Source organism: Aspergillus ambiguus (assembly GCF_047715705.1).
Source record: "Aspergillus ambiguus strain CBS 117.58 unplaced genomic scaffold BDV59scaffold_16, whole genome shotgun sequence".
NCBI classification, from domain to species: Eukaryota; Fungi; Ascomycota; class Eurotiomycetes; order Eurotiales; family Aspergillaceae; genus Aspergillus; species Aspergillus ambiguus.
Window position 1 is genome coordinate 14,302 of NW_027395529.1, and position 12,146 is coordinate 26,447.

The window sequence follows — 12,146 nt, forward strand, 5'->3', positions numbered from 1 at the left end:
TTATAGCTACAGATAGAGGCTCACGATAAGCCACTCTAGTGGTGACGGAATGTTGCATGTTCCGAACTATATGATACATCATTGGCTTCGGTCAACGGCGAAATGCAAGCGTCGGCAAAAAAGACCTCGGAACGCTGCCTATAGATTAACTGTTTTTAGTGCTTACTTACAGGACATCCTAAGCTGTCTGGATAGTACTCGAGTATACTTCCGCTTAAACAAGTATAGATCTCCATGGCTGGTATGGTTTACTTGCCACCACGTGAAGGAGGCAGTGCAGTCAATCTGCCTATCAGCGACAGGCAGCGGCATAAGACGAATGCTTGAATCCGACTCAGCTGAGTACCTGCAGCAACTTCATTCTCCTGTAATCCTGATTCCGTCTGTTGATAGCACTGGTAAGTTCTCGACATGGCGTTGTTTCGAAGGGAACATCCACGCAAAGGAACATTTACACAATCTGGTCCGCCATATTCAACGCCTCCAGCATCAAAATCATCATTCTCGCTACAATCTGCATTGCCTTACATTCATCAGACTGCATCGACAATCCAGCTATCATCCAAATATGCCCAGCCTCAACACCCCAGACCGTATCCCCGGGGTAAATCCCCAAAGTCTATGCCATGGCAGTCATGTACAGATCTGTCCGGGATGGTATCCCAAACCGTCGAAAAGGCAAACGTCACTATGAGCGAGCTGGAGTCACAGTTGCGGGAGTGTCTGTCGTCCAGTGTCAATGTGTACGGCGTGGTGTTGAAGAAGCTCGATGATGTGATCACCGCCATGGACGAGGGCCGATGCACGCCAAGGGACGACATGAGTAAGTCGATATACTTCTTTCATCACGATGCGGGCTCACATAGTAGTCATGGCATATCCACGCCCCGAGGCCGAGAAATCAATCACCCCAGCTCTCGGCTTCTTCTCCAAAGTGTATCTATACCAGAACGCCCGCCTGCCGCCTTATCTACCCCCATTACAGATGTATGCAAACAAAAGTTTCAACCAATTCAGGGCCGCTCTAACAGCAACAGCCACCCCCAAACCTACACACTCATACACCTCGCCGCCCAGCACTCTCTCGACGTCTACAGTAAGCCCGCAGCCGCAGACGCCGCCTACATAACCCCCAAGACCCGCCACGGCACCAAGGCTACTCTGATCAAAACCCACGCAATCGACGACATACACACCATCATCATCTCCATCCGCGGTACGCAAACCTTCCGCGACTGGACCGTGAACATGAGGACCTCGCCGCGCAGTCCCTCCAACTTCCTCGACGATCCGCTAAACCTCGTGCACGCCGGATTTCTCTCAGTGGCCCAAAAAATGACCGCCTCTGTTGCCGCCCGGCTCCGCACCCTGCTCACAGAGAGCCCCAGCCGGGCCTCCTACTCGCTCCTCTTCACCGGCCACTCCGCCGGCGGTGCCGTTGCCGCCCTACTCTACGCTCACATGCGATCGACCACATCCCACTCCGACCTCACCCACCTCCACGGCTTCTTCCGTCGCGTCCACTGCGTCACCTTCGGTGCTCCGCCCATCACCCTCCGACCTCTGTATGCCGCCGGAGCGAGGGACGCCATTTTCTTCTCGTTCGTGAACGAGGGAGATCCGGTCCCCCGCGCTGACAAGGGATACGTAACGTCGTTGATGAATCTGTATGTAGCGCCGGCGCCGGCGCCAGCGTCTGCTGCGGGGCCCACGCGACGAGAGGCGAGGCTAAGACTCCGCGGGCGGCCGGTCGTGTGGCGGGTGCCGGCAGCCACGTTGTCAGTTGCGGGACTGGTGGTTGTCCTGCGGCATGGGCAGTTCGGGATGGAAGCGTGCGTGACGAGTGATACGACGTTAAGACAGGTGGTGTTCGGGGATCCATTGATGCATATGATGGATTTGTATGCGCGACGGATATATGAGCTGGCTTTATCGAAAAGGACGAAGTAACGACGCTGCACATAGTATTTCAACTTCTTCAAGTAACCCAATGATGTCCTGGTAGAATCCCCGATTCTTCAGTGCCCATGGCACTGGATAAGCGAGAATATATTAGATATATCTGACACCTCTTACAAATCAATGATCAATCATCGGATCCCCATCGTGAGAATTTCTGCACAGAACGTTTAGTTCCAGGGACGTCTGTCTCTACTGATATAGCCTAAGAACGAAATTTGATGGCTCTTCTGAACGGTGACATCCCGTAGGAAGGTCTCGGGTCATCAAAGGAGATAACCCCATTCGTACTGCCGACAATTGCATTCATTATACGGTGATCTCGTGATTTGTCTTGGGAGGTGAAGATCGGTATCTCTGAGCGGCAGATAATAGGCTAAGATATCTTACTCTCGAGGTACAGTATACGAGTGAGATAATTAATTATACTAAAGATAGCAAGTATCTATACGGATTTATCTATTTTTTTTTTAAAAAAAAGTAGGATATTTAGACGAGAAACAGAAGTTAGAATATTATTAGCGTTAGACTTTATATATCGAATAATCCAAGATAACGAACATTGCTCTCCCAACATTTCGGTCAGGAGCTATTCTAGAAGCGCGATCACACACAAGGAAATCTCCAAATTCAATTACAGTGAGCAATGGTTGCCCTCCACTTTTAGATATGGAATGCAAAAGCCCGTCGGATAAGATCGTGGGCACGGGGAGTACTCCAACACAGTCAAACCCATCTATCAATCAACAGATCGATTTGTCAGAAGACAGAATATCTGACATGGAGCAGCGTGGTCTTATTGACTCACTTACTCGCGGTAGTTCTAAATTGCATCCAACCAGTAACATCCAGAGCTCGGGGCAGTCCACTGCATGCGATACCGCTGCTGGGATCATCAAGTCTATGCGGAACTATCTATTCTAATGCGCGGGATGTGCGTTCGGAACTAGAGTGTCAGTCGGACTCCAACTGCATGGTAAGAAACTTGGACAATTTTCAGCTCCTAGATGAAGGATGAAACGACAGTGTATTGGGTTGATCCTGGATGATCTCATCTCCCCGATATTCTACTCCCTCATTGTTAAACGATTGTGCAAGGCTTATCTGTGTCATACACTTAAAGGGACCGCTCTCTTCTAGCACTGTTTTTGGTTGTACATCTCACATAGAAGACGGCCGGAGTTAAGTTATTTAGGCTTTGATGGCATAGATCTGAAAAGAACCTGGACAAACGGTCAATAACTTATTTAAGCCAGGATAGTGGGCAATGACTCACCAACCCACTCATTAAAATCCAACTCCGCTATGACATTTGTAGTCTCCGCCGCGCATCCACCGCCACAGCACGAGCTCTGAGGTAAATACGAAGACTCCTTATAGAGGTTAAGGTCCGACTTCGTATCTACAATAAACACACCTACTACTGAATTAGTACATAAGGCTCCCCTTATTGCTGTGTATATACCTTCGAATCCGGCCTGCCCGAGATATTCCTCATACTTTCCAATCTGACTAGCACCAGCAACACACCCAACATAAAGCGCCATGTTTTTGGTAACGTTATCCGGGAGCGGCTTTCTAGCCAGGATATCGCTGATTGCTACTCTTCCACCGGGCTTCAGGAGTCGAGCGATCTCTTTAAAAACAGCCGCTTTGTCTGTAGCCGGTACCAGGTTGATAACACAGTTGCTGATAATGCAATCAACGCTGGAGTCCGGCAGCGGTATGGAGTTGATATTTGCTTCGATGATTTTTGCATTGGACAGTCCTGCCTTTTGGATATTTTTTTCGGCGAGATCGATCATACTCTTTATCTACCATCAGTCCCGCCTCTACAGGGAGAAGGCCTTGGAGCGCTCACTTTCGTCATGTCAACGCCGATGGCCTGTCCACTGGAGCCAACTTTCTGAGCTGCCAGAAGGACATCAATGCCGCTGCCGCTGCCAAGGTCAAGGACCGTTTCGCCCTACCGGAAGGTTAGAAACTAGTCGTTGCCGTCGTGGCACCAGGTAGGAAAGCCAAACCTCTTTCACGTTAGCGAAACCAACAGGATTTCCACAGCTTAAGCCGAGATTAGTCTTCTCTGGCAGCGAGCTAAGGTCTTCCGCACTGTAGCCGAATGCCCTGGCGATATTCTCTTCTTTGCTCTGCTGGGTGTTGACACTCTGCTCAGCGATATCACCGTAACGGGACTGGACAAGATTGTAGGTATATCCGGTCATATTGCGGAAGAACAACAGCACAGTAAATTATAAACTCTTGAAGGGAGGTTTCCGGGTGTGGGATGAGCAGGATGAGCAGGATGTCTGGATGCGGACGGGGGGCATTCCACTGTCTTTATAGCCACATACGAAGGTAGCAATCGATAGTTCTTCGTCCTAACATTTGGCCTGTCATGACCCATGTGACAGCTTTGCTCCTGGTTGTAATTGGTGGCCTGTGTTATACGTGGTATGTCATCAATTTGGGAAAGTGGTATGTCACCACTTTCAGAGCGGATTTCCCCGCGACCCAAGGACTTTTCACCAATAGCAGTTAGCTCCAACCAAGCTAGTTATGCGGCCGATCCATTATAAAGCTACTGTCCCCCTCGCGACTTCGAGAAGTACCATTTATACAACGCAGCTGCTATAAAAACCTTTAATACTAACGTAAGGTTATATAGCGACGATTAGTTGCTAATAGTACCTTTGTGAGTATTTTGAACGGATTGAACGTCGGGGGGCTTGATTCTGCACTACGTTCAGCCAAATGCCACGCAATAAACAAAAAACCAAAGCATGGCAATCCCCGTATTTATATCATATTAGTACGCGATATCTAACTTCAGCTAGGCTGAGGATCTTACCCGCGTCCGTAACAACCAGCGGCGCTGCAGACAGCGAAAACGCGACTATGTAGCGGAGCTGGAGCGAAGACTTGTATCCATCGAGGATACTACTTCTCATGAGATCACCAGACTGCAATCTATTACGGATGACCTTCGCCAAGAAAACGAAAGGCTAACGGCTTTACTCGATCTCTGGGGAGTCAACTACAATTTCCCCAGGCCTAGCAGACAAATAGAGAACGAGAACAACGTCTTGGAAAATATATGCAGTGATCCGGTTCCTTCTGAGGACAGACCCAGCTTAGGTACGGTCGCTATATCTCCTACTATCATCATTTTTGAAGCCCACGCATCATATCTGACGCTTTGGATATTTAATGGGACCAACAGGGGACACAGGTCCAGGAGAAATTTCCCAACTCCGCTTCTATTCATCCGAGTCTTATTCTGCCGAGAAATTTAAAGATTCCCCCATGGATACCAGCTACCTCCCAATTGCACCAGATGTCGAGCCGGTTCCTGGGTCCTCATTTCTACCAGAGAAGCATGTACCACGAACCAACTTGAGAACGGAGGTATCAAAAGACAAATACGAAGACACGACTGTGTGCGCAGTGGCCCTGGAGCTGGTCATGAATTGCAATGCGAAGAACCTAAGTATATTGGAGCTTGATATGCGCCTTCGGTGCGGATATAGGAGCGCGCGGTTCCAATGGGAGGGCTGCAGAGTTGATAATCAGGTCTTGTTTGCTGTTCTTGCTGAGATTATGTAATGACGGCTGGACTAGGAGAATAGAATCACCTACGCTGCAGGAAACTAACCCAGGTCTTTGTTTCTTGGAGTGGGCTTTTATTTTACGAGCACGCGCCAGGGAATATAACATAAGACTAAAATGTTGGATTCTTAAAACACGCCCTTGCAAGTAGCGGGAGAGGATCGAAGGACTGTCCATGAAACTCCACTTGAGGCCGGAATAAATGAAAAAGAAACGGCCCTCTTCCATATAATTAGCTCGGTGTCTGGGGAACTTCTCGCTACGCCAGATGGAATTCGGGGGCCTTATCGGCTCCCAGATGGCGGGGAAAGAAGTCTGCCTGATGTTAAGGGCCTATATGCACGCACTCGGAAGAAGGGAAGGAAAGGGCAGTTTAGTTTTCTTCTCTCTGGTCGGTTTTTACTCTCCAGTCGGTCCCTACATTGTAGTCCTGCTCTCTAGTCGGTTGCTTCCTACAGCGCTATTGAGGTTGGCCCAGACATGCGACTGCCCTGCCGAGTACACCAACCTTATTGTTATCGATTTTCTCAAGTACCGGCTCCCATTTATCAGCCCAATCTGCGAGGATACTTGTAAGGAAACCATGCTGGCTCGGTGCTATCCCCGGCTCAGTCTTAAGGCAGAGGTCCAGAAGACTGCTAACTAGCTCAGATGATAGCATTCATATCATAGGGCGCCTCAGAGTCTTTGGCCATATTAGATTATGCGGTATAACAAGACTCATGAAAAGCCTCAGAGTATTCAACAGGTGGTCTCGTGTACAGGGGTCCAATCACGTCAACCAAGTTATTCAGTCTTCAAGTTTGATTCAAGCTATGGATTCCCATTACCAAGGTTTCGAGTCTTATTAGGCTTTGGTATTTAGTCCATGCATCGACCAGTTTAATGACTTCTCTGGCTTTCGTGATGATGCCCTATTCCCATTAAGTGATAGCGCCCCAAAGGTGTCGGCATTAATGCCAGATTACACCGAGATAAGAGCTCCGATTTGTATAGTTAGCGAATCTACTCGTCTAGTACGGCTATACTTTTGCACAATGTTCGACTCAACGCATGCCATAAGCCCGTTGACAATATCCATATTCATGCTTTCCGAGCTCAGTACGGTATCCCATGATCCAATATCAAATCCATTGGATAGCCATTTAAAGTTCCAGACCACTCGAGTGCCACAACTCCAGCCATTGCGCTGCTACGGTGTGGGCTACACAGGTCAGTGGTAAATATACTAGATACTTTGAACTTAGACACTCACCACTTCAATATATATATATAAAGTGTACTTACAATGCAACGCTTCATGTAGATCGAAAATGCCTTCTCACAAAGCTCGCCGCCGCATGAATAATCTCCCCCTGTTCTTTCTTCCACCCCAGATGCCTCCCAACAGCATACACATCATGCGGCGTATCTGGCACCTCCAAATGCTCAATCACATTCCCCGGTATCGCGCGATACCGCTCCACAGCACCCCTGACACTATCACAAAGCACCTCGGCGCCTCCTGCCTGCACAAATAGCGCCACAGGCGTCGCAAACGGATACAGCGCCGGTGACAGATATGGATCATCCAGTCGCACAATTTCCGGCGGCGCAATAGCTGTTGCTCCCCACGCCATCAGCGGCGCGTCGACATAGTCCGTTTTGCAATTTCGGTTTCGTAGGATGGCGGATTTGTCACCTTCCAGGCAGTACTCGAGCGATGGCGAGAACATAAGGCATGCCCGGGGCAGTGGGAGGCTGGCAAGATCAAAACCTGCTTCGACATCTGCGTTCTGCGGCGGGGCGAGCGTGTTGAATAGTCCTAAGTAGCGCACGAGAGCCAGTGCGGCGGTCGCACCAGAAGAATCGCCGGCGAGAACGATGCGGCGCGGGGAGATGCCGAGGTCTTTGACGAGATATATATACGCCGTAATTGCATCTTGCATGGGTGCTGGGTAGCCGGTCAGGGTTTTCTTGTCCCCTACAAGCCGATATTGAGGCCAGAATGAGCGCGTACCGGGACCCAGTGCTTCATTGGTCATTTCAGCAACATCCCCGGAATCTTCTGGCCGTCCTGTGAGCCACAGGAATGATCCAGAATGGAAAGACAAAACGACCACACTGTTATCATCGTCGTTGTCGCAGCCGTCTGACTGCCGTTTTGGCGATGGTGGTACATCCGGATACCAAGTCCCTCCAATGACCTCCGGTTTAACATTCTGGTTGCTGGCAAATGGTCCACGGTATGCACTCGCCGCAGCCGGGTTGATAGTCACCCATTTATTACCCGTGTCCCCGGCTTCCAGTGTCAGCGATTGGGTGAAGCCGACTTCTCTGATGATGATAAAGGCGGTTTTGATGAGCTGTGTCCGAAGAGCCTGTGTGTAGGTCCACTGGGTGTTTGGGCGTAGAGGACTGAAGATGTAGAGGAGGCCATAAAATATGATTAACAGGATGACACGAGGTATTGCAATGATGCACCAAATGGCGCAGCCTGGCTGTCTAGTGCGCCAATCATTAGGGACTGCGTTCGGATCCGCATATTCAAGCATTTTTGCTGGCCCACATTAAGCCGTGTATTGTAGGTGCATATATATGGCTGGTGGGAGAGTCTGGCAGAGTATGCCAACCCAATATTTATATAATTATATCAAAGCACAATCGATCGCCATGTCGGAACGATAGCCGAGTGCGGCTGACTCGGATACAGTTATTTGATCTCTGCCTGTACGAGCCCCTTCAGCCTGGCACCATGTTAGCGCACCCCACCAGAAGCGCGCAATGGATTCCCAAAGCGACCTAGCCTTGTTGCATCTAAGAGCTTACTTGCGCCACCGAAGAGCTCTGCATAGTAAGCATCCTGACGCTTTCAATCACCCACCGTACGTACGTAAGTTACTGCGAACTCTTTAATCTCCTACATTCGCGAGCATGTACACAGCCTCAACACCTACGTAACACAAATCAGCTGATATATACATGCGAACCACATTCATTTCTGGATACTATAAGTGGATGCCTGCTTACTGTCATCACTTCCGTCACTGTCATCAACAGCCACCTCCACCGACTAGTGAATGGAGACTCGCCGTTGGCGGATGATATATCCGCTATTGTCAGCAACCTCTTTTGGCCTAGCTTGATTCCCGCTTTATATGGCGGGGAGCCTTGTATGGATGGCAACATTGAACATCCATCTGAGATTATGTGTGCAATTGGCAGGCCACAATAAGTTATGTGATGGCATTCTATGGAATACCCTCCTGAGATTTTATTCCTAAGCCCTAATGCTAATATACTAGCTGTATAAAGTTAGAAGATTTGACCAATTGCGTCTTAAGAACTAAGATGGCATTCCTGAGACGGCGACAAGCATTCTTGAGAATAATGTATGAAGTTCCTGGGAGTGGTCCGGTTGTAGAAATCGACCTTGAATCCGTGGGAAGTGCCCTACTGTGATGAAAAGTATCGCCAAGCATTTGATTAATGATTGTCTTAGATTCTGAGGCCCTCAGATTACAATATTGGATGATTACAATGTGCGGTGGGCTACAATATTGGATGATTGCGGTATTGGATGGTGCATGGCGGAGCGCTAAGATCACCCGGACCAGCGCTAGCAAAAATAGCCTTTATCAGCCCCACCAGCGTGCACATGCTTGGCACTTGAGATCCTAGCACTCGTGCTTTCCTCTAGCATATGTCTAGCTATGGCATATGCTAGGACTGAATACATTCTCTTCTGTCTACTTGTACTCACAATTACCAGCTAATAGCCGACATATGCTGTCAGCCATGGTTTCTCTATCCAAACAAGACACATCGGTTCTTGATCACTCTGACCTGTTCCGCATGTAGACTTGAAGCATCCACCTACATTTAGGGCCTCCTATATTTAGGCATCCTCTAAATTTAGGTAATTCTAAAGTTAGGCATTGTATATCTCGCTTCGGTCTTTAACCGGGATTTTACTCACCGTAACTTCTTTAAACCTAAAAGTAATTCTCTCGGTAAATACGCAGGTGGTTCTTACTATAAGCTTTTTACTTATGCTAAGTCTCCTCTAGTTCTTAGCAGAGATATATACTAATAAATAAAATATTTAATACGCCCAATATCTAGAGCAGAAATACTAATCTTAAGAATATAACTAGGTGCTTCGTAATTCTCTTCTATAAGGTACCTAATAAATGTAATTAGAATAAGCCTAGTTTCCAGCTTACCGGGAGGTCACTTACTCCGTCTATAGGGTGACACCCTAGCGCTATAGGTTCTTAGTTTCGTTAAGATAGGTATTTTTTACCTCTAATATAGATTTCTTCCTCGTGAGCTCGTAAAATATACCTAGAAGTAAGGTAATGCTTACGGCGCTTTTTACAGGCATCTTTACCGTATTAAAAGGATTTTCTACCTATAGTTAACGAAGAGATTAAAATACAAGAAATAAGAGAGTAGTTATCTATATATACACGAGACAAGATAAGAAAACAAAAAGAATGAGATTTCAGTTACTTAATAAGCTTAAAAGCGTAACGGAGGTATACTTTCCACACCTTTACTAGAGCTATTATAATTAGCAATATTTGTGCCTAATAAATTTCGCTACTTAAAAGACTTCTAACGCTTTGTTACAGTTATAGTTACATTATATAAAAAACGCATTTCGAAGGAGATAGGTATTGTAGAGATAATTAATTCGGCATCGTTATCAGGCTAATAGTATAGAATATTGCGGTATAAGTAACTTAGGGCATATGTGACTGATAACTGACCCCGCCCTGAGTTGGACCTAAGCGCTCACTGAGCCTTGATCGGTGATAAAGAAATATTCTGTGAGCAAACCCCAGAGCGCCCTCATTAAAGCGACCTTATCCAAATAGGGCAATTCACATCGATTCTAGAAAATCAAGTCTGTATAGATGCATATGTAGTTCAGTTTCTATCATCCATACGAGTAAGGTGGATACTGTTGCTGTAACCGCAGTTGCTCATCGATTTCAACCACGGACGGGGATCTAGCAGATCTGGTTATCTTACCAGGAATGACAATGGCACGCGAGCCCCTTTTCACAGTATCTGGAACCGGGCAACGAGCGCCACTAATTTCGATTAGTAGCTTCATGAAAGCCACGTCATTTGAAGCGATGTGACGAGGTTGTCTGTAGCGCTCGCGTGTATAGGAAGGTTGGTGAGCCAGTGGGTTGGCACACGTCTATGCCTCAGAAGGTGGCATATCAGAATAACCCCTTCTTGTTCCGCATTCTATACAGTAAATACCAGAGTCCCATCAGTTGGAACGCGCCCGAGATCATAACGATCCCACTAAAAAGTTCAATATTCACGAAATTCAAGTCCGTATTCCCACGAGACCCGATTGACGCCAACGCCCCGGCGATGGGCGGTCCAATAAGCGTCGAGATACTGCTAATGCTCTGTGCCATTCCCAGCCAGGTCCCGAGTGCCGCCGGATCAGGACACACATGAGGAAAGACACTGGGCGGAAGCGGTACGAGGGCGCCGGAGATGCCGCCATAGAAAGCCGAGTAGAGGATAAACTGCACAAGACTGTGGACACTAATCCAGGCAAGACACAAAATCCCGGAGACCATGCCGCAGAAGATCCACGGGATCATGGAGCCGTAGCGATGCGCAACAGTTGTTGTGGCGACGCGGCCGATGATAGACGCTGCCTGAGAGATTATGAGGATGTATAGCCCTAGCGAACGAGAGGTGTGGAGCTTGGTCTCGGCATAGGTAGGGATGTAGTAGAACGGCGTCATGTATCCGAGATAAAGCAAGAAGTTGGACGCCGTGAAGCTCCAGAAAGGCGGGTCTCTCAATGCGCGAAGATCAAGAAGCTTTGTTTTCTGTCGCGGTTGGCCCTGTGCCTGATGTGTAGTATCGGTTTTCCATAGGAGGAGAAACGCTGCACCGACGAAGAGAAATAACATGACGAAGCCCAGAACGCGCACCGTCCAGGCGAACTTCACCTTCGGAATCAGCTGTTCGAACATAAGTGTGTAGATGATGCCGCCGGCGGGGGCGCCGCTGGTTGATATGCCTAAAGCAACAGCTCGTCGTCGAGCGAACCGTCGACTCACCAGCGCAACGCTGGGGATGTATAGGAGACCGAATCCAATGCCCATGCAGATTCCGTGGCTAAGGAAAATGGCGTAGTATTCGTGTGCGAGACTGAGCATCATGATCCCGAGGACAGAGAGGGTGCTTCCGACCACAATCATCGCTCGATAATATCCGAGATCAAAGAGAGGGCCACTAATGACGCCACAAACGATGAGCAAGAAAGATTGGACGGTGCCAATCCAGGAAATGGCAGAGGCTCCCGATGCTGGGAGGTATTCGAGGGCGTAGAAACTTTGGAACGACCCATAAGCAAATGTTAGACCCCTAGGTGGATCAGTTAAAGGTTGTCATTGTAGTCACATAAATGAACTCTCGGTATCTCACCAGACATTGAAAAAGATAAAAAAGGCACCTAGAACCTGGAGCCAGCCTCGAATACCACCATCTTTCACGTGAACTACAGGCTCTGTGGGAGCTTCAAGCTCCTTATTGTCAGAGTCGTCCATGACGGTTAA

At 48.2% G+C, this 12,146-nt stretch overlaps 5 protein-coding genes across 5 annotated transcripts; 2 read left to right on the plus strand and 3 right to left on the minus strand.

Moving 5' to 3' along the window:
- Positions 1 to 690: 690 nt before the first annotated feature.
- Positions 691 to 1,950, plus strand: BDV59DRAFT_201994 (lipase family protein; the record flags this gene model as incomplete). The annotated part of the gene is made up of 3 exons (XM_073693937.1): positions 691 to 823; positions 870 to 987; positions 1,038 to 1,950. 3 exons carry the CDS (start codon positions 691 to 693, stop codon positions 1,948 to 1,950), a joined length of 1,164 nt encoding a protein of 387 aa, XP_073547764.1.
- Positions 1,951 to 2,813: 863 nt separating this feature from the next.
- On the minus strand, positions 2,814 to 4,436 carry BDV59DRAFT_178237 (UbiE/COQ5 family methyltransferase). Its single transcript, XM_073689736.1, has 5 exons — positions 3,984 to 4,436; positions 3,821 to 3,925; positions 3,425 to 3,767; positions 3,236 to 3,379; positions 2,814 to 3,182 (listed from the first exon to the last, which is right to left on the minus strand). The coding sequence occupies exons 1-5, from the start codon at positions 4,179 to 4,181 to the stop codon at positions 3,151 to 3,153; spliced, it is 822 nt and encodes a 273-aa protein (XP_073547765.1). The 5' UTR covers positions 4,182 to 4,436; the 3' UTR covers positions 2,814 to 3,150.
- Positions 4,437 to 4,569: 133 nt separating this feature from the next.
- On the plus strand, positions 4,570 to 5,574 carry BDV59DRAFT_178239 (uncharacterized protein). Its single transcript, XM_073689737.1, has 3 exons — positions 4,570 to 4,737; positions 4,794 to 5,094; positions 5,180 to 5,574. The coding sequence occupies exons 1-3, from the start codon at positions 4,711 to 4,713 to the stop codon at positions 5,560 to 5,562; spliced, it is 711 nt and encodes a 236-aa protein (XP_073547766.1). The 5' UTR covers positions 4,570 to 4,710; the 3' UTR covers positions 5,563 to 5,574.
- A 1,031-nt stretch (positions 5,575 to 6,605) lies between these two features.
- BDV59DRAFT_178240 (Alpha/Beta hydrolase protein) lies at positions 6,606 to 8,182 on the minus strand. The gene is made up of 2 exons (XM_073689738.1): positions 6,821 to 8,182; positions 6,606 to 6,769 (listed from the first exon to the last, which is right to left on the minus strand). Exon 1 carries the CDS (start codon positions 8,097 to 8,099, stop codon positions 6,864 to 6,866), a length of 1,236 nt encoding a protein of 411 aa, XP_073547767.1. The 5' UTR covers positions 8,100 to 8,182; the 3' UTR covers positions 6,606 to 6,769; positions 6,821 to 6,863.
- Positions 8,183 to 10,220: 2,038 nt separating this feature from the next.
- BDV59DRAFT_207882 (major facilitator superfamily domain-containing protein) lies at positions 10,221 to 12,137 on the minus strand (the record flags this gene model as incomplete). The annotated part of the gene is made up of 3 exons (XM_073695090.1): positions 10,221 to 10,646; positions 10,933 to 11,955; positions 12,016 to 12,137. The coding sequence occupies 3 exons, from the start codon at positions 12,135 to 12,137 to the stop codon at positions 10,490 to 10,492; spliced, it is 1,302 nt and encodes a 433-aa protein (XP_073547768.1). The 3' UTR covers positions 10,221 to 10,489.
- Between the last annotated feature and the right edge of the window lie 9 nt (positions 12,138 to 12,146).

Excerpts from the sequence above, each read along its gene's own strand:
- BDV59DRAFT_178237 (XM_073689736.1), bottom strand. The coding sequence starts at position 4,181 with ATGACCGGATATACCTACAATCTTGTCCAGTCCCGTTACGGTGATATC. Across the intron at positions 3,768-3,820 it reads TCGGCGTTGACATGACGAAA|AGTATGATCGATCTCGCCGA; the intron begins GTGAGCGCTCCA and ends TGGTAGATAAAG. Across the intron at positions 3,380-3,424 it reads CGGGCAGGCCGGATTCGAAG|TAGGTGTGTTTATTGTAGAT; the intron begins GTATATACACAG and ends CTAATTCAGTAG.
- BDV59DRAFT_178239 (XM_073689737.1), top strand. The coding sequence starts at position 4,711 with ATGCCACGCAATAAACAAAAAACCAAA. Across the intron at positions 4,738-4,793 it reads GCAATAAACAAAAAACCAAA|GCTGAGGATCTTACCCGCGT; the intron begins GCATGGCAATCC and ends AACTTCAGCTAG. Across the intron at positions 5,095-5,179 it reads TGAGGACAGACCCAGCTTAG|GGGACACAGGTCCAGGAGAA; the intron begins GTACGGTCGCTA and ends TGGGACCAACAG.
- BDV59DRAFT_178240 (XM_073689738.1), bottom strand. The coding sequence starts at position 8,099 with ATGCTTGAATATGCGGATCCGAACGCAGTCCCTAATGATTGGCGCACT.